The 22,295-nt window shown below is 35.5% G+C and overlaps 1 protein-coding gene across 1 annotated transcript in view; it reads right to left on the reverse strand.

Moving 5' to 3' along the window:
• LOC144964162 (focadhesin-like) overlaps nucleotides 1-22,295 on the reverse strand; it is a 377,317-nt gene that overhangs the window by 84,586 nt on the left and 270,436 nt on the right. The window contains exons 6-7 of the mRNA XM_078898108.1: nucleotides 8,360-8,461; nucleotides 7,146-7,338 (exon numbers count right to left, since the gene is read on the reverse strand). Of these exons, the coding sequence (XP_078754234.1) occupies nucleotides 7,146-7,338; nucleotides 8,360-8,461 (295 nt within the window). The remainder of the gene's footprint in view (nucleotides 1-7,145; nucleotides 7,339-8,359; nucleotides 8,462-22,295) is intronic.

The following is a 22,295-nucleotide window of genomic DNA, read 5'->3' on the forward strand; positions in this document are numbered from 1 at the left end:
TTCATGAGGAGGAGACGGTACTCCATAAATGTTGACAAAGCAATTTTATCTTTGTTTTATAACTCTTGCACTGTAAGTCTTTTTTGTTTCTGTGTAGTTACTTGGGGTGGAAATTGTAAATAATCTGAAGTAATAAAAAGAAATAGAATAATAAAGCATGCAAATCGAATGTTAGGAAATGATGGATGGAACAATTTTGAAGATTTTCACAAAGATATTGCTAATGTTAAGATTAACAAAATTCAAAGAGACGAGTTCCACACTCTGTACAACGAAATCAAAATAAGTCACAGGAGTAACAGAAACCAAAAAACAAAGATATTTTAATTCATTTTTACCATCAGTAACTAAATTTTTATTACATGAAATTTGGAAGATCCTATATTCGCACTAAAATCTATTTATTTATGCATGCTTACATGGTGCTATATCTACATTATTTATTATTTATTTATACATTCAAATACCATGCTTTATTTTTACTTTTTATCAACCTGTGTTGGCTATGGGCAATCCTTCTCAATCTATTTTCAAAATTCCATTTTATTACAAATCCATTATTTCAACTCTATTATACTTTCATGTCCGATTACTATACCATTGCTTGTAACTACTATATATTTTATGAATATTTTATTAAATTTTGTTATTAATTAGCTTCGTAATTCCATTAATTAGTTCACGACAGTGTATAATATGCTATAAAACGATAAATGATTTGTAACATTATGATAATTTCCATTCAGGATCAATAAAGAATATCTTATCTTACCTTGTCTTTTAAAGCGATGGATGATAGCAGACCATTGCAATATTCAAATAGCAGGGTCTCAATCAGAATATCACAAGAAATTCTCTTTCAAAGGGTTGATATGACGATTCAAACTCATAATCAAACATCACAATTTATTATCTTAGCGCAACAACAAACATGCATAAATAAGCACAACATCGATCAATTTAACAAGACTAAGGACGAATTGGGGGTCCCGATAGCTCAGTTGGTAGAGCACTCGCTTCACACGCAAAGGGACCAAGATCGATACCGGGAGCAGTCGAGATTCTTTCTGACCCTCCTGTCCACCCAGCAGTGACGAGGTAGCTGAATCTGTTAGATTTGACGGAACGTACTTTACGATAGACTAGCATCCTATTCAAAAGATAGCAAGCAATTGCTACTGTCAGTTTCACGCCATAGAAACCGGGATAAACTCCGGCTCCATGGGCCTAATGGATCCGAAGGACTACTTACTAAGGACGAATTATCATGTAAATATTGTTTGCCTATCATTGCCAATTAATTGGGAGATTGTGCTAGCTTTAAATAGCGTTCTGTTTTTGCATTCGTGTGGTAATATCCGAGTAACACATTTCTGCAAGAGAAGACAAGCTGAAGCCATTTCTAAACAAAAAAGCAGACACAAAACAAGACAAAACAAAACACACACACAAACAAACACACATTTAAAAAGCAGGGTACAACAAACCATGGTCCGAATAAAGAATCCCCTATTAAATCTAACTAAGGAAGAGAATAACACGCCATTATTTAAAGAAAAATAAAAACACATCCCCAAAACAATAACAAAAAAAAATATAACCCCAACAAAGCAAACAAACAAAAACAAGGAAAGCCACACCCAAAACAAAACAAAACAACAACAAAACTGAACGAGTGATTTGACACGAACTAAAATCTCTCAAGACCGAGCTCGCCAAGAATTCGAATCTAGATATAAAAGGAAAAGTGAGATCGACAGATGGAAATGGGTAATGGTTGTTGTCAAAGATAATTATTAAATGTCACATGATATTACTGGGGCATCAATAAAAAACATAGCACAAAAACACAAACATTAACAAAACAAACACAAAAATACATAAATAAATAAACCCAAAAATAACCTCCCCACAAAAAAACCCCCAAACAAACAACAAAAAACAATTTGTTTTGTTTGTTTTGAAGGGTTTTACAGCGCTTGCAATACATTTAGGTCATGTCAGCGCCAGTAAAAAGGAAGAAAATTGGATAGTAAAAACATTCTAGATGTACAATTACAAGGAATTCAGGAAAAAGTAAGACAAAGGGAAATGGTACAAATAGGGAACAGATGTAGATTCCAAGAGCATACTGTCAATGTTCTTAGTTTGAGATTACCCAGATACCAGCATAAGATGCCACTAAGAGGAACACAAATGTTTACATATGTTATTAAAAATAAAATAAAATAAAATAACGGTACATGACAGAGAGATGATTTTCAAGGAAAAAAATATAATCTCCAAAAACTACGACTATACAGTCGACTGTTTCCCTCTCAGTCAAGAACTGCAGTCAGGGTCAGGACAAAAGTAAATAATCTCATTCCAAGACAAAGACAGAAAATACATTGAAACACAGATATAATGGGATAGAAGACAGAAAGTGCCACCCTGTCCACTATGGGAGGCCAGGAACCCCACCCAGAAAAAAAACCCAAAAAACCCCAAAGAAAACAACAACAACAACAACAACAACAACAACAACAACAACAACAAAAAGACAACAACATATAACTTCATGGAAGATACCAGTCGCTTGATTTTTGCCGTGTTAAGAATTACAGATTGTTTTATCAAAATCTTTGTAATTTTGAATACAAAAGCTCTACTCATGGCGGTTGGTTAATTTCATGTCAACATGTGAGCAGGATGATACTTCCATTATTTTCGCTGACTCCATGGCAAAAACAAAGAAGATTGTTTTATTTTGACGGGCTACAGAGACTATTGTTTTGCAGTGTAAATTGAAAGAATCGATGAATATATCTTCCTAATCCAAAATGTATCCCGGCTGACATTTTTCACAAAACCCTATTGTTAATAACATCGAATAAACAGCCATAAAAGATTAGAGACCCAGAGCAAGGACTACAAAACAACGTATTATTTTCTTTTAAAAAAACGATTATGAATCAGTCAAAGGTGGTATTTCATAATTTTTTTAAAAAGGAACAATTTCAAAGATATAATTTCGAATCATTGACAAAAACTGGCATTAAAAACATGTCAGCAATACTAACAACCAATATGACAAATATGAGATGGTGGGAAGGGAGAGGCTGGGGGTGTTTTGATTCAAACTGATAGACTGTTTTGACACAAATGACGGGAATCAAATTTTATTCACGGCATCCGTCCCGGCCTTCCTTGTATATCATGCAAACGATTGGGTAACTACGTATTTTGTTGGAAATATAACCTGTAAAAGACAAAATCCCAATTAGAAGGGTAGAAATGGCCGGTTTCCGCCTTTGTTACCTTACATAAACTTGGATTATCTCCATTTCATGGTTATGTAAGACCTGTTTATTCTTTTGAAATTTTGAAAAATCACATAATTCATCTAACCCAATAATATGAGTCATTAAGAAAACATCAAAATCATTTAAGATTATTATTCACCAACATTACAAATGAAAAAAAAAACAATGATTGAAATTGATTGCATAAAGAATTCGACATAAAAATAGTAACACTGAATCCAGCCGTCCCTAAGGGTACGATCAGTCAGAGTAGTTTAATGGGGTTCCTATTATTTATCGGGACAAAAAATGCCCCCGAATCGTTTACTGTTTGTCTTTATGGAATTCCAAACTCCGAATCAAAGCATGAAGAAAATTTGGAATATTTGAAAATGATAACTTTTAGAGGACTCGACAAACATTAGTACACGTTGACGCAATTAAAATGATTTTAAAAACTGACCAGAAACACCCATTCAATCAGCAAGCCATAGCATTACTAGAAAGGATTGAATCGGAAAAATCAAATTGACGAAAAAAAAAAGCATTCATCCACAAAGGGGGAAGAAATTTGCAGGCATTAAAAACATTTTTTCTCGGCGTTAGGTCAAAAACAAAAATTATTAACCTCGAAATATAAACATTCTGGGAATGGACATCACTGGAAGACCCCATACCACTTTCCACTATACAATAAGATCATGTTGCGTTTTAGATGACAACAAAATAAAATGAAGCTACATTTCAGTAGTCCGGAATTAAAATGAAAAAATACGAAGTCTGAATCAGCGTCAATAGTGTCAATTGTTATTGAGCAAAGTTGAAATCTAACATTGTCACTTTGATGGCAAAAAATGACTTTATTGCCAATCGCAATTTACAACGATTATTCATCTCAATGTAATTCCAAACTCAGCGATTTTCAGCGGTGAAGTCTAAATAACATTGACGCCCCAACCTCATTGATGTTACTGCACTCTTGATGAAAACAGTAAGATACGGACAATGATAGAGTAAATACCAACTGAACACTTTAAAGTAACTACATGACTGCAAACAGCATAATCATATTTCGGTGTGTTTACAAAATATTGCTGAAGACAAAAAGTAAAAGGATCAAACAGGATACACATTAGTATATATAGACCAAAAAATGATGATTTGGCACAGAATACTTATCTCCTACGTGGGCGTCATTTCCAACAGATATAACAAACACCCAGTACCTCGGGACGTAAAAATTAACAAATCAATAGCTAAAATAAATAAAAGAGGAAACCATTCATGCCACAATGCAAATATGGACACCGCAAGGAACCAAAAACGTATATCATTCTTAACGAACAGTAAGACAAGCCGCCAACAATGGGAAAAAAAATAGAATCATTTTAAGGAAATAATACCAATGTCAATAACGACGCCAACGTTTTACAAATAAAAAAATAATGAAGGGAGACATTAATTGTATTTCAACTAGTTCTTTTCCATATTTCATTCTCTGTTCTTTTCCCATGCCCCCTCTCATCAACCTCTTACTGTTCCTCATCCCCACAACCACCACCAACACCACTAACAATTCGTTTCTAGACACATGTGATGGGTTTCTTAACAGATTAATTATATTCAGTTATTCAAACTCTTATTGTTCGAACAGACGACAAATGTTTAAAACCGATTGACAGATTAATATAAGTCTTAACCAAAATTACATACAAATTTGTTTCCAATATAAGAAAATAAGACATAGGACATTATATCATCGTAATTAATTCAAGTAAAAAGCCAAGCATTGAATAAAAGCATTTCTAATAAATTTAGTTTCCCAGATAAAATCAAACAAGATATTCATTAAAAAAACCAGGGGTACAATAATGGCTATCACTATCATCAATCGTTATTTAATGATACGTGACAAGCTTACTAAATATGTAACCCGCCGTTACAAGGCGGTATTATATCGGGGAGGTTTAGATAATGAAAATAAATTGAATCTATACTCAAAGATATTAGACTTGTGCGAACATTTGTTTGTGTCATTTAGAAGTTAGACTATAGACGTCTAGATATCAGGTGCAATTTAAAAAAACCTCACAAAAATTTAGAAACATGCAGCCTCCACACTATAAATCATATAAAGATGCATGTCTGAAATTTTAGAACAATCGAACCTACTTATTGAAATTTATATACAATACACAAATTTTCAAGAGAATAAGGTGGGGAATTTAAATTCGATTAATGTTTTAATAAACGCATCGCATAATTGCAAAATCGAAGATTTCAGACGTAATTCTTAAATTTTGAAGTCATCACCACCATCTCTACTACAACCGACACCACAACATCATCATCATCGTTATCATCACTAACACCAATACTGCAAAAAAGATCAGCACCACCCACGACACCATCACCACCACAACATCATCATCATAAGTTCCATCGCTGCTACATCCTTTACTATCACCACATCAAAGAAATAATAGAGTCGGCCCCTAAAACAGCTTGCCTCAAATCAAGGAAACCCTATTACAATACAAAAAATGACAATTTCGACCTAGAGGAGGCCTGGCGAGAGGAATGGAAACAAAAACCACCAAAGGCTAGTGAAATTATTGAAGAACCAACGAACATACCACTGCCTGGTTTCCATACTCTTACCAGAAAAGAATGGTCAACACGCAACAGAATAAGATCTAGGCATGGTAGAACAGCCTCAGACTTGCATCGATGGGGTTATGCATCATCTCCAAAATGCCCAGCATGCAATGACCCTTGCCAAGACATGGACCACATCATTTTGAAGTGCCCCGCAACAGCACCCCCAGGCGGCTACCAAATGGTTCATGAGGCGGACAGTGCTTTCGCGGATTGGGTGAAGCGAAACAACCTGGAGTTGTAGCCATACGAAACTACCTCTACCACATCATCATCGTCACCACCACAAATATTGCAACTTCTCAACCACATCATTATCGCATTCACCACTAATGTAATCACCACACGACAACAACAATTTCTCTACCACACCATCACTACCACCCCCCCCCCACCCCATTACTACAACTTCTTCACCACATCAGCAACACTATCACCAATACGGCAACCATCATCATCACCACTACTACTACAATCACATCATCATCATCACTACCACCACTACTGCAATCATCATATTGTCATCATCATCACTACCACTACCACAACCACCTCCGCATAATCGTAATTATCATCATCATAACCATCACCACAATAACCACCACCACCACCACCACCACCACCACCACCACCACCACCACCACCACCACCACCACCACCACCACCACCGTGTGGGATTCCTTGATGGGTAGCATTGCATTCAAGTCAGGACTGATTGGAAGCAATTAATCTTTAGCAATAAACCGAATGTGATTTCTTCTTGGTAATGAAAATCATGTAACATTAACAGAAAACAAATTTGTTCCATACCTTATTCCGATCAACTATTTATTACTCAACAAGACGGGGCAACTTTCGCGCTATTAATACTGCAGTGCTTAAAGCAAGACACACGTCTGGAAACGTTTGATATCGTGAGTTTTGAACGACTTTGGTATAACCGGCAGAGTGTCTTAACCAAGAAAGGGCTTTTAATTGAACTTGCGAGTAATTAAATAATTTCGCACGTGTCAGATAACCACGAGTCGTTGCGGTCATCTCGCGGTGACGTAATCACACACCTGAGTAAATAACAGGTTGGTCGACCATCCGACGACAGAGGGCAATAAAAATGCGCACAATCGGAAGTAATGGAGTTCACGCAAACAAAAACAAAACAAAAAACCCACTTATCTTAATGATATGAACTCGTAGTCAACCCACCTGAATTCTCACAAAGATCTGGAGGACAAATTCATTCACCACACGGGCTTGCACGTGAGACCCATTAGTACAAACATTGATCAGAATTCTCCTGACTTCATCCCGGGCTTGACCATACTGGTCAGACTGCTGGGGTTCTAGCAGTAGAAAGGCAATAAACGGGCGAAGGATGGGCACGGCTTGCAACTGGATTCTGTAAAAGAAAAAAAAAATTCAAGATATATAATACATAAAAAAGACATTCAAAAGTTGAGCAATGTCAGAATAATAAGGGATCGTCTGGCTTGCTAGTGTGTTAATTTTTCTCAGAAAACAACCCAATGAACTCAGAATAGCAAATTAAGTCGGTCGATGACCCAGTGATAACGCTCTGGTCACTTGTTGACAAGTCTTTTTCCTATTAACGAAATATGGTAATTTCCTGATCATGAAATATTGCAAACACAATCTTATTGTTCCAATATTGACCACTAACACGCTGGTATGTAACCGCCACGTATTGACACGGGACGAGGGGGGGGGGGGGGGGGGTCACAGACATCGGTTGATATAACAGGAAGGAGTGTATTGAAAAACAAATTTAAAAAAACGTTACAGATCCTGTCAGCCTAGCTTGTATTTTATTTTATTTCACTAGATATTGGTATATTTTTATTTCTATGAGAGATTGTCATCCATTGCATAACGTTATTTTAGCACTAGCTGTTATTTTAACCGCAGCAAGATTCTTCATTGAGAAATTATGGAGCAGGCACCGGTATAAGATAAAGATCGGAACAATTGTGTATGAAATGGTGCCAGACAAGGCGAGAAAGAAAAATACAAGAAAAAAATAAACATCCCAAAAATCAGTCTGCCTCGAATGGGTGGTAATCGGGAGGTCTGAGGTTCGATCCCCAGTCGAGGCAGACTGATTTTTTGAGATGTTTTTTTCCCCTTGTATTTCTCTTTCTTGCTTTGTCTGGCACTGTTTCATGCACACTTGTTCAGATCAAGATTCTGCATGATGTCTAGTGCTGGTGATACACCCAAGACGACAAATACAAAGGACACCAAATACGTATCTGTAATGAGAAGATCGAATTTTGATATTGGCATCATCATGATCATTTTAATCAAATGAAAAGTAAAGATGTTAATGAAACAGAAAAAATAACCACATAGTATTGAACCTAAATATCTCATAGATTAGAATTGGAGATTTATCATATTACCGTTTGTTGTGATGGTTGAAAATACGAGAGACTTGATAAGTAACATCCTGCCAGGCATCTGGTCTATTGATTAACAGGTTGGTCAAGGGATGTGGGCTTGACCTGGAAAAAAAAAGATATAAAGTGAATCCAGTCAGTTTCAAGCTGAGCGACTTTAAAGTCACGCAATAAATCAAATCTAATGCGCCCTAGTAACATAATATGCAAAACGAGATTTTAAATATTGATAATTTTAACAAAAATCGATTCGGGAAGAAGGGGGGGGGGGGGCATACCTGTCTACTTGAACATTTCAAAATCAGTAGCCAACACAAAATTCATCAGTAATAAATGGTACAATTTTAGTAATAGTCCACCAATTAACAACAAGAAAAAACGACAAAATAAAAAAAATAAAAAAAAATACTGCGTATCTACAACCTTCTATACGTAAAATAAATGTTGTTGACCACCACCGTTACGAGCTGGCAATCGACTAAGCTATCATGTGCGTGAACTGAGCAGTAGCCTTTATAACTTTAAGGGAACATATTTTTTTCTTTCTTTGATAATTGCGGGAACTTAAAAGACAAAATAATAATTGTTTTTTTTTCTCTCTCTAATACTACGACCAATTTGTTGTGAAATCAAAATCCGTAATATTTCTTCCATTTCCGTATGTCCGAAATTGTTACTTAATTTCCGTAACAATTACGGACAATCCGTAAAAGTAGGCAGGTATGGGGGGGGGGGGGGGGGGAGAGAGAGAGAGATTATCAAAATATCACACGTTTTTATTCTGTCTCCCCTCCCTATTAAACAACGATCAAAATCAACCTTCCCGGTAAAGATGGCGATGAATCAAAGGCCGTTTTCATAATGTAACACTTCTAAGAACCATCCTGGCTTTCTCAGTTCCTACAATATTTCAGGACATCAGCATCGGCATGATGCTTTCGGAACAAAACAAAAAATAAATAGCAGAATGCGTCCCAGAATATCAAAGACTTTACTTAAATGAATTATCGATTCATTGTAAAAAAAAAAAAAAAAAAAAAAAAGTCCAGTGTGCTACTGTGAAATTTTATCATGACACGTTAAAACCATTCAAAACACTGAACACTACTGACCACTATGTCTCCTGCTTATGTCTCCTGCTCTCCAACAAACCAAATGGTAAAGATATAGTGTCAATTACTCGGGTATATATCATGATTCAAATTGATACGACGTCAAGCGGCATTCATCCAGTTCAAGAATCAGATGCAAGAAAACGTTTTTGAAACTGACATCGGACTTATGTTCTGAATGACACTCTTAACACATAAACACACACACACACACACACACACATACGCACACCCATCCAACCTCCCTCCCCTATATAAATATATATATATATATATATCCTATATATATATATATATATATCTATATATATATATATATATATATATACGTGTGTGTGTGTATGTGTGTAAGTGTGTGTGTGTGTGTGATTGTGTGTAAATATACTCAACACTGAGCGAGCCCCAAACCAAGAACAAAGTTGACATTTTGTAAGGCAACGTGCTGTTTAATTGGAAATCGAAATTCATCAGACGTGTTGGAAAGTGAAACAGCGAAAGAGCAATTAGAAAATAGACAGCTTTGCTTTACGGCTAAGTTGATTTTTGAAACAGAAACCAAAATATAAAATTTAAACTAAAAAAAAACAGCAATGGACAAAATAGAAATATATGAAGTCATAAACAAATTTTGGGCATTTTTCGAAGGAAAAGGTCCCTTTTAAATCCTTTTCAATCTCACCCTCTCGACATATCTAGTTGTCAAGATAATCTGTGTAACATTCAAAGCATTGACTTCTCTTCTCCTTTAGTCTCCAATTAGGGACATTACTACTACTATAATATTATGTTAAAGACAAAGTCTTGTCAAACTGGCAGACAGAATTGCAATTCTATGACAATCTCAAGATCAGAATCTCTTGAGACAAACAACACGTCACAGGTTAGTAGTTAGCCATCGCCTTGATAGCTTATTTTTTTTTCAAATTGTTGTCAGTTCTATTGTGGTCATTTCTGACCTATCTTGAAAGCCATTGAGATCCGTTTCATTCATCCACTCCCCCCCCCCCCCCCCCCCCACCCCCTCTCCCCATTCTGATTGTTCTGGGGTTGACAGTTTGTCTCTTTAAGTCAAAACGGCATATTTGAATGATTTAATGTCAACAACCAGTTGACATTTTATCTGTACAACGTTAAATTGACAGATTTACAAAAATTAGATTCAACGAAATTGACGTCACACAGCTCTTTGTTGTTGTCTTTTGACAGACATTCTAATGATTAGTTCTCACTAAATTCTATCATCCACACTATAACCGGTTAAGGTTACACATAGCTATGTGTGTTGTTGGTACGCTGTATCCGGCTGGCGGATGTTGTGAGTATTTACCTAAATACGTAATAATAAGTGCTATTAAATGAAAAATGGCCCTATTTATGGACAATAAAGCTCTAATGTTGTTGTTGTTGTTGTTGTTATTGTTGTTATTATTATCATTATTATTATTATTATTATTATTATTATTTTATTATTATTATTATTATTATTATTATTATTATTATTATTATTATTATTATGACGACGACGACGACGACGACGACGACAACGATGATGATTATTATTATTATTATTATTATTATTATTATTATTATTATTATTATTATTATTATTATTATTATTATTAATAATATTATTACACGGATTGTACTGATCCTCACCCACTTAAAAGCAAGATAAGCTGAGGTTTAAATATCTGTTTCTACTTCAAATTCTACATTTCATCATAAATATATTGTGTAATTCAACGAGGGATTGTTTTTATTGTTTGTTAACATTGATGTGCGAAATATAATGCCCCATACAGTATTATTACGATTCTAAACCAATTTGATAACATCGCCTGCGCTACTGTTCTCTGGTTCCTATATGACATGGCTTCAAACAAACCCTATTGCCTCGCTCAATTTAATGACACCACCTGCCTTACTTACTATGGTATGACATGGTGACAATGAATAGGAAGCAAAGGCGAATCCGTTGATCAGAACATGTATACAAAACAGCATGTTTTGATCTTTTAAAACAAGGAATATAAACAGGGTATTCTGAGTTTGTTTTTATTTCTACGAGAGTGACATAAGAGTATTCACCACAACTGTCAAATAGTTTTGTCTTGGGAGTTGGAGAGGAGAGAACTAATTAGATCAATCAATGTATGGTTGATCCAACGGGCACGTCAGAAATAAAAAAAAGGAAAAGAAAGACAATCATCACGAAGGTGTTAGTTATAATGGTACTTGTTTTAAGATTAGTCCACTTCAATTAACGACTTATTATATTTGAGTTTGGGTGGGGTTTTGTGTGTGTGTGTGTGTGTGTGTGTGTGTGTGTGTGTGTGATGGATATATAGATAGACATATATGTGAATAGATTGATAGATAGACAGACAGATAGATAGATAGACAGATATATAGATAAACAGATAGATAGATAGACAGATAGGCAGAGATAAATAGATACGAGTATATTGAGAGAATGAGAGAGTTTCTAGGTATTTATGTGTGCTTGCTTGTCTGTGCGAAAAAAAGAAAGATAAATAAAGATGAAGAAAGAGAAAGAGAGAAAATGAGAGAGAGAGAGAGAATGAGAGAGAGAGAGAGAGAGAGAGAGAGAGAGAGAGAGAGAGAGAGAGAGAGAGAGAGAGAGAGAGAAGGGTGTGTGTGCGTGCCCCAAGTTAATATTCAAGTGTGTTAATTGAATGTCGTGAAGTTTGTAAGAGACGATTAGCGGGACGAAAAAGAAATGTCTTAGAAGCATCTAGAATACACCAACTAGAGCATAATGTGCCAATGGCAGAGAAAAAGCAATGTTGTTTCAGGACCAGAAATAATTGGTAAAGAAATGGACAGGATGAAACACACTGTTATACCATTTGTCATTAACGATATGTTAAAATGAATATCTGCAATAACAATACGCCTTACAATATCAAAGTCATTGTTTCATTAAAATACCAGTACTTTTTCATATAATTGATCTCAACTGCCAAATAAATTATCCATGTACATATTATTGATTGCACACGGACAATCACATTTATAAAATCGATTTACCGCGCAGAGGTCGGCTAACTTAATTGTGAACCTATGTAATGGCGAATCTTTCAATGTCTACATCAACGATGCGATGTTGGTTCCCTCAGAATGTCGAAACTGCAAAGTGCTACTTTTGAAAGTTAATCATTTTGAGTTTTGGCCCCTAAGCAAAATTTGAGGTTATTGGCTTAGTATGACAGGTACAGAAGTGCCCTTCGAATTCGATACTGGTCAAATGACTAAAGTCAGGGGTAATTCTATTAAAATTTATCCAAAATGTACATTATACTTTTCGGCCATATTAAAAAAAGGATTTACATATCTTTAAAAGGCAATTGTCATCTTGTATTTTTTTTATGAATTGTCTTATCCAAATTCATGAATGCTTGAGTGGCAGCATCGTATAATAATCTAATAAAAATTTAAGTCAAGGTGTGTCAAGGTTTTACATATTATTGTTAATAGATAAATATGTGTAAATTGTTTATGGTCAATACATTTTCAGGACAACAAGGTCAAAAGGAAAATGGCACACCAATCCCGTATTAAATCAAACGATAAGCCATCACAAGCAAATTTGATTTCTGGCGTTAATCCAACACTAAGGATTGTCAAGTTCGCTTGTTCGTGTCAAGTTCTATTAGCTGCAATGTGACAATTATAGGATATAATAAGAGATTAAACAAGAGGTAACTGTAAGTTTACGGTTAAGATAGATTAACATATTCAACTGATTGGGGGAATGAAATCACATGAGATAAAACTGTGTTTCTTCGAGTCAGTGTTCCACAAGCATGTTGATTTAAGAACTATTATAATCACTTGAATTTACTAATTTATCATATTCTATTACTATTGTTAAACTCAATTTAAAAAAAACAAACATTTTGGAGGGTTACGGATTAAGTAGGCCCTGACTATAAAAAATGTAGAGCTTGCCACGTGATTCCATTCCCCCAATCAGTTGACTATGTTAATCTATATTAAACGTCAACTCACAGTTCTCTAAGTAACATACATCTTGATTGGTTGAATGCAATCACGTGAGACTTTAGCCAAATCTGTGCAACATTTTGATAAAATTACATAAAAAGAGAAAGCAGATTTTGGTTAAATTGAGGACCCTTGTCATATGAATGATAATTATCATTTCCATGAGTTATTCTTCAATAACTTTTGCGCAACTTCCAATTAATGAAATTTCGCTAAACAGAAAAGAAAACCCTTTTTCCAACAAACATATTCAAAGAAAATGAAAAAAAATATAAATTTCTATTATACAAAACATTTTTAAAATGTTCATTCCTCTTCAAGAACATTAGTCAACTATCTATCCTGAATAACATTATCGTTATCCAGAATAGCTATACTGAACTGTTCAGACGCATCGAGAGGTACTTCTATGGGTTTACAATATAATTTCCAAAAATGATTTTCAAGTGACCTGTCAATTTTGGCTATATCATATTTCAATGACACATTTTAACCTGAAACAGATGATGCCGCTGCAGAGCAGGCGCTGTGTGCAGTAAATTAATAAATGTTTTTTTCCTGATGATTGCAAACTATTTTAACTAATCTACTATGAGCAATTGTGTGAAAAGGTTTAACATAAGAAACCAATAATTGGTTAGAATGTTTAGCAACTCCTTTTTTTGTGCAAATAAAGGACTCAATAGCCTTACCGATCATAAAGTCGATTGATCTAAAGACATGTATCTAATACATTGCAATCTCATAAAAAAGATTACAACATTACCAAATTTCCACGTCCCTATGTTTTTGGTAGTCTTGTTCTATTGTTGGAAACCACTTTGAAAAGTCTGACAATGGTTTCAATAGTCCATGATTATGATAACCATAAGAAGACAAATAAGCAAACACTGCACTATCAGCCAAATTACCCCTCGGTGATATTCAACAAAATTATAGGAAGTCATCCGAGTTTATGGTTCCCCACTCAAGAGTGAATGCCCACTTGTACTCGTTCATATTATCGACATTCAGACAGTGGAAAAGTCTAACATCTCCAATGAAACAAAAATATTGTGGTCTATGAAATCTTCAAAATTGGAGTTACAGACTTAAAAGGAAGAAGGAGGAGGAGTAGTAGGAGGAGGAGAAGAAGAAAAAGAAGAAGAAGAAGAAGAAGAAGAAGAAGAAGAAGAAGAAGAAGAAGAAAAGAAGAAGAAGAAGAAGAAGAAGAAGAAGAGAAGAAGAAAGAAGAAAAAAAAAAAAAAAAAAGAAGAAGAAGAAGAAGAAGAAGAAGAAGAAGAAGAAGAAGAAGAAGAAGAAGAGAGAGAGAGAGAGAGAGAGAGAGAGAGAGAGAAGGGGGGGGGGGGTGTGGAGGAGGGAGGGAGGGTTAAGATTACAGAAGGCATGTGGCGTCAGTATTTCAGAGATAATACGGTCTATCATCTTGTCGTAGTGCAAATGATTACAATAATCGCAAAACTTTGGCCCCAGAGTTGTTTTCTTGGGTACGGCATTTTACAAATATCCCCATTCGACTTAGGTGTAAATAGGTACCTTGATTAACGCTAAGACTTCACGACTACTGTTACCACCTGATCTTCTTATACACCACAATTACGATTACTACATGAGTGGCAATGTGGTCTTGTTGTATGACACTTGCCTTCCGACCTAAAGGTCCAGGTTTCGAGTCCCGCACTGAGCGGCTCATAGTCTATGGACAAGGCTCTTTGCTCACAATATCTAACCGTACACAGGTGTAAAATGAGTACCTAAAGTTATCAGCGTTGTTTTTGTCGAAATTAATTTTTGCAATATCGCCTAATAAGCGTCATGTTTCGTCCTTCATGTTAAGTGTTGCTGTTTGCCTAGGGACCCTTTGTAAAGTGTTTTGAGCACGTTTAATGGATATTGCGCTGAATGCTTAAGATTGTTTAACCATAACCACTACCACCGCGACTACTACTATTACTACTACTACTACAACTACTACTACTACTACTACTACTACTACTACTACTACTACTACTACTACTACTACTACTACTACTACTACTAGTACTACCACCACCACCACCACCATCACCTCCTTGTTGCCAAGATGAGGGTCAATTATTTAAATCGATCGAGATTTGAAGGACAAGTTTTCTGGCCAAATTTTCAAACACCCTCTGGTGGCAAGAATAAAGTCCTTTCCAAAGTAAGTCTATCCAATTACAAATCAGGTTTTTACCACAGACCCCACTGGTTTCACCGATCAACAGTAACAGGGAAGTCTCGAATTGCAATGCTCTCTTGATTGAAACTTAAGATCTTTTATCAGGTTTGAGTGCGGTCGAATTCCGCCAGGTTTGAGTGCGGTCGAATTCCGCAAGTAACTTATTAAACAAAAGGAAGAAAAATGCGACGAAGGGGTTCAGTGTAGGCCTGATTTAACTGAAGACAGATATGGAAATTTTAATGGCTGCACTTTCATAGATAATCGCTTTTATTTATTTATGTTTTTATCCAGTAAAATGTTCGGCAACTGTCTTCTATACTAGTGACAATCGAAATTCATTATTACTCTAATGATGAGAAAAGATGAAAGTTTTTAACTAACATTTTGAAATTAAAAGATAAGTTGTCCATTTAAAAGTCCCAGTTCCTTGGCAATAAGAGGGCAAAAAGAAAAACGGGAACAAAAAAACCCCAAACAATTGTTTGGCAGCAGGTTTCCCCTGAATAGAATCTATGATTTATTTCTCTTTCATGCATCACTATTTCTTTGTTACAGGAAAAAGGAAAGCGATAATAGTGTTAATATGCACGATTAATGCATCTGCATCCATCATCCATAGAAACACTCCAAACATAATTAGCACGATCCAACTCTAAATTGGACCAAAATATGCAACAGATGGAAATGTCTTCTAACACACGCGCGCACACGCACACACACACACACACACACACACACACACACACACAGAGAGAGAGAGAGAGAGAGAGAGAGAGAGAGAGAGAGAGAGAGAGAGAGAGAGAGAGAGAGAGAGAGAGAGGAAAATGTAAGCGATTATATTACCATATTATCATTGAGATAGAAAACACGAACAAAAGATTCACTATATTTTTATAGAAAAATCTAAATGGGGGATTGATGAACTTTAGATAAAACAATAATTGAGATTACACAAAATCACAAAATGCGCGTGAACAAAAGTTACCAGAAAGAAAACAAGATAAATATGATAAAATAAGGAGGACCTACAGTAGTCGTGGTAGTCAAATAAATGTTATGTCGATATTGACAGTGTTAATTTTCCCTCGGGAAATGTCTTTGAGCATGTGATAAGAACCAAACCGTTTGAAGAAGGTTTCGATCACGTATATTGTGAGGAATCAATTTGAAGAGTTTAGGGGGAAAAACCACAGATGTCAACTTTTTGTCATTTTTGGGACTGCCTCCATTGAGTGATGTCTGGGGTCTGAGCTTTCCCTCCATAAAAAGAATAGCGGAAAAACTACAACATTAACTCATTAAAGGGGCAGCCTGAGTCCGCGATAAGGTCTTTGCTTCATAGCCGAATACCTGCTGCATTGTGTGGCATTGAGCTTGTCACATAGCCCTAGCTCAGTTTACGGCGCTTCACTGCGGCTGACGCCTGGGTTATTCCAGCCTTCTCTTGGATTAGACCCTAAAGACAAATTTCCCTTTTGGGATGAAGAAATAGAATTTTATTATATTTATCATTAAAAAAATAATTAATGGTTGTATATTTTTCGCTGTTCTATTATTGGAGGGAAGGTTTGGATCTCAGACAACTCTCAAGGAGTGAGGGAGTAGTCAGTTATTCCCCCTGTACTCTTCATTTGCTTTCCTTAAGGGGTGGGGGGGGGGGGGGCAGTGCAACATATCTGCCAACTATCAATGGTATTATACCTAGTATTTGGCAAATTAAATGATAGGCTGCCGTGATACTCCCGTAATACTGGATTGAACAACCTAGAGGCACTAGCGGAAATATTGCCCTCCTCTCTGGGCATACCGTTCAGGTGTCAAACCACTAAACCACTTGGACTTAATCTAGATCGTGTTGTGAATTAAAAAATACTGCCTCTCCATCAACGAGACAACCCAATAATTAGACTGTTCAGAAACTATTTTAAGAGTTATTTTCTTCTTAACATATTTCAAATGCACCTAGCTACATTTTCGAAGACCATATATGTATCATGATATGCGATGCAATTGTAGCACTATTTATAAAGATTATGCTTGCACTTCTTATAAGAAATTAAATATTTAAAAAGAGAACAAGTAAAATGTCAAAACATTTTACAGAAGAAACCGATATCACATAATGCTAGAGCAGTGTAAAAAGACAGGATTTGAACCACTTGGCAGTCAATTCAATATTTCTGTTCTTAAGTGCATGGATAGAAATGATTTGATACAATGGGTGGGAGCCGGGTATACCGGGTAGGGAGTGGGTAATAGAAGGATGATATGCATGAAGAGAATGGGGAAGGAGAGGAGATGAATAGAAGCAAGGTTAAAAGTAACATGTACGATGGAAGGAACAAAGGGTTGAAGGATGGAAAGGAGGGAAAGGAGAATGAGGAAGAGGAGTTGGAGGAGGAGGAGAATGAGGAGGAGGAGGAGGAGGAGGAGGAGGAGGAGGAGGAGGAGGAGGAGGAGGAGGAGGAGGAGGAGGAGGAGGAAGAGTAATAACAGGTTACCAGAGAGAATTAAGGATGAAATATATAGAACGAAAGGAAGGATGGAGAGGATGAGAGAATGGACGAAGTAAGGAAGGAATGAAGAAGAGAAGATAAAGGAAGATAAGGAAAAAAGTTACTTTTGTTGGGAATCAGATTGTTTATTTACACCAACAGTGTGACAACAATATCAAAATCAGAAGCTTAACATAGGCAAATGTAAATCTTGCAGGATAAACACTTCACTCTCAACCAGTAAGTAGGAAATGATGGAGAGGGAGATAAAGTAGAAGCATACATAACGTTTTTTGTGTGTCTCTCATCTGAATGAGTAGGTAACATGTTCATCGGAATGAATTGCTTCAGGCAAAGCGATCGTGATCACTCCACAACTCCGGTCCTATCGTTTAATGAATCGATAGTCGTCGCCATTCCATGAGTTTTTCTTGTACGTGAAATTGTATCGAACTATCTTTATCATTATTTTAAAAAAAATAAAGACGCGTGGAATAAAACAAAACCGTGGAATACAGATCAGACCAGTTTGAAATGCTGGATTGCTTGAAGCAGTGGACCTTAACATTATTGAACAAAATTGAACATCGTTCATTTATTAAAGCACAAAAATACACAATAAAGAACGTTTTGAACTTAAAATAGTACATAATTCATAATAATATAAAACTATCTGGAAGAATGAAAAATGTTTTCAAAAATACCTACACAGCGCATTTTCCCAATTGTGAAAGGAGATGGATCGATGAAGAAAACATTCATTTATTCACTCCTGAGTTCCGTCCATTATCTTTTTTTGTGTGAGTCTTATAGCGCTGACGATATTTGGGCCATGGTTAAGACAAGTGAGATTTTTCAATTGTTTTTCTTAATTAATATTACTTTCTCTTTCTCTCACTTTAAACAATTCCAGGCTAAATTTCATCCAACACACAGTGTCAGTGTTTCATATTAAACGTTTTAATCTTTAAAAAAGAAATATCTTTAAATAAAATGGGGTCTAATATATAAATAAAGGGTGACTTTGTAAAAAAAAAAAACTATTATACTTATATATATATATGTATATGTATATATATATATATATATGTATATATATATATATATATATATATATATATATATATATGTGTGTTATATATATATATATATATATTATATATATATATATTATATATACTTTTATGTTCAATACTATAGAGGTCAGTGACAGTGCGGAGTAGCTTTGAATAGGTGTCCAACGTTAGCACGACAGTTTAAAATCTTTGTCTTGGTCGAAACAAATAATGTGATAAATTCGATTCCATAATTTATGTTATTCAATTATTAAGAACACTTATCATATTAATTAGTTACTGAGATAAATAACTTATAGTTCATTAATGTCGGTTGTGTTCAATGTTATCCCATGCATCAGTATGTTGCCGTTTGACGTGTAGATCAGTATTTGATAACATAATGGTTATTTGTTAGATAATGGGCCGTGTGGCTTTAATGTCCATCTCATCTATCGTTTACCCATCCCCCAATTGAGGCTGAGCCCGATGTAGAAAAGCAGAGCATCTAACGCCAAATCCTGCTACCAGGGCTTACAAAAAAGAATGCAGATGAACTACTGGCTACAATTTAACAATAGTTTCCTCAACGTACGTACCTGTTGTAATTATGAAAGAAAAGTGAAAAAAGGAAAGTACGATAATAATCCATGGAATATGCGTTATTGAGTAGTCTAGGTACGATCTTAGACCCACAACACTACATAAACCATCAAGCAAGCCCGAGAGTTCAAACATATGATACGAAGTCCCGGTGGCATGCATTTATTTTGTCTTAATTTTCTTCGTCCCGGGTTAGAGATGTTAAATTCTGAGAAGGGCCTCTTTTGTAGAGATTTTGTCTTAATTGGGAATTATATAAGCGCTTACAAGGCTGCATGTCTCGTGCCATGTGTTTAAAATACGCTGTTCCATCATCACTATATTTTGTAAAATTGTCAGTGCGTAGAGCATGAGCATGGCATTTACAAGGGCTATATAAAGTCAATATATTGATTCGAGTGCAGTGCTTGCCATAAGTGGTCCCAAGAAACATGTGTGGACTTGAAATTTAGCTCAGATGCATCAATTTCTTAAATTTAAAAATTAAAGAAAATAATAAAATCTGTTATGGTGCACAATTTGGTCGTGTCAAATCATTCAGCTTGTTAATTGAAAGTATTCAAATTTACCCCAGTTCCCGAGAAACTTTGACACCATTGAAATTGAGGACACCAGCCAAAAATTGATTGCCAAAATGATTAATTTCCTCATTAATCTTCTTCTTCCCATTCCCCTCAAAGCATTAAAAGTTAATTAAATTTAAATGATTCTAAATTTAATAAAACATTAATTCTCCCTTTAGACGACCATTACAGAGTACGCACCAACATCATTCTATGTAATCTGTTCATCCTTTAAATCAGGCCGAAGAATACACGGACGTGTTACTTATAACATTCAGGTTAAGAAAAAGATCACATGACATTTCCTAAAATTGTGCCACTCAGAATCGGAAAATTAAATAGTTCAAAAGGAGGCTAATGGAGAAGTGTTGCTTAATTGAGATTGCTATGATACTGGAATCGATATCATTCTTGTAAGAAATATACACACAAGATCTAGCTCACGCACCACATTCTACTCCTAATTTCCTGCTATTCTACTACCATCCTCTCATGATTAGTCCTCTCCACTTTTACTCATTTAATACTCCTTATTTATTCAAATAATATTTTCACAACCAGAACATATTATTGTCAATAATCATACTACAGTCCTCCGTAAAATAAATAAAAGTGCTGCTCCCATTAGAAAACGGGTATTTATTTTATATTCATTACTAAAATTGATTCTAATCCAAGGCTTACACTCGATAACATCGGATACACTATGCGGACATGAAACTCCCGTAAATTGCTAAATAACGATTTTTAGCATTAACTTCCGGTTTCAGGTCTCTTGTTATGTATCTCCGATAACACTGAGTAATCAATATCAATATCAAATTAAAAAAAACTACTAAACTTTTCAAAAGATATTTCGACTATGGAACAACTGGGGTTATTTAATGTAAAGATAACTACTTTGAGGTGGTAAACCTCACAACCTTATAGTAGTATCAGGAAACTAGTCTGCTTCCTTTTATCCACTCACAATAATCTTGATTCTAATTGGACCAGTCGCAAAATTGAGAGGTGGAGGAGGGAAAAGAATAAAACCATAAAGTCGTCTAGTGCCTGCCTTCAGTTTTCATGTTGCGCTCAGTCGTCCTTAATGTAGATCCCCAAAATGAAATATCTAATGGAAGCACGCAATGAGAGACGTGCCACATTTCATTATTCATTATACGATTATTATTTTGACGACAATGTATAGACGTCGACGTCTGCGAGACTTCCTTGTAGCTACAATGACGAACTGATGCTGGCGCTTCCGGTCGGAAAAACACCCGTGGACACCTTGATGTCATCATTTCTTAATCAAATAGAATGTCCAAGTGGTTACATACCGACACCGAAATTACTTCTATCAAGTCAACTGGAGTTTTGTTATCTCTCAATTTATTTTCTTTTTTCAATGTAAAAATGTCAGCAGTTCTTTGTGGTGGTAGACGGCTTCCTTCCACGATGCCCCTAACTGTTGCCTTTGTATAATGATAGGGATGATTTTTTTTCTTCGAATTTTGACAGACGCTTTATTGTGTGCTTAAATTCACCCCCCCCCCTCCCTTCCCTCATTTCCGCAACTAATTCCCTACTGTGTTGTAAGTGAATACAAAACAAAACAAAACCTAAAAATTTAAACTAAAGACTCCTCCCCATGAAAACAGCCCTTAAAATGATGTGATAACTTAATCTATTATGTATTGATCACACAACCAAATCAAACCCGTTCTTCTGGTAAACAGCCAATTAAAACTAGCTAAATCATCCCAGTTTCAATGAATATTCCCCCAGTCGAACGTATTGCTAAGCCCCGCTGATCTTCATGGACCAACAACTTATCAGTAATCACTGGTGGTTTGGTAGTAACTAAATAGGCAATTTATCAATGGTGTGGAAGAGA

The sequence above is a fragment of the Berghia stephanieae genome, chromosome 2 (genome assembly GCF_034508935.2).
Source record: "Berghia stephanieae isolate SIO BIC M18660-M18661 chromosome 2, UCSD_Bste_1.3, whole genome shotgun sequence".
NCBI lineage: Eukaryota > Metazoa > Mollusca > Gastropoda > Nudibranchia > Aeolidiidae > Berghia > Berghia stephanieae.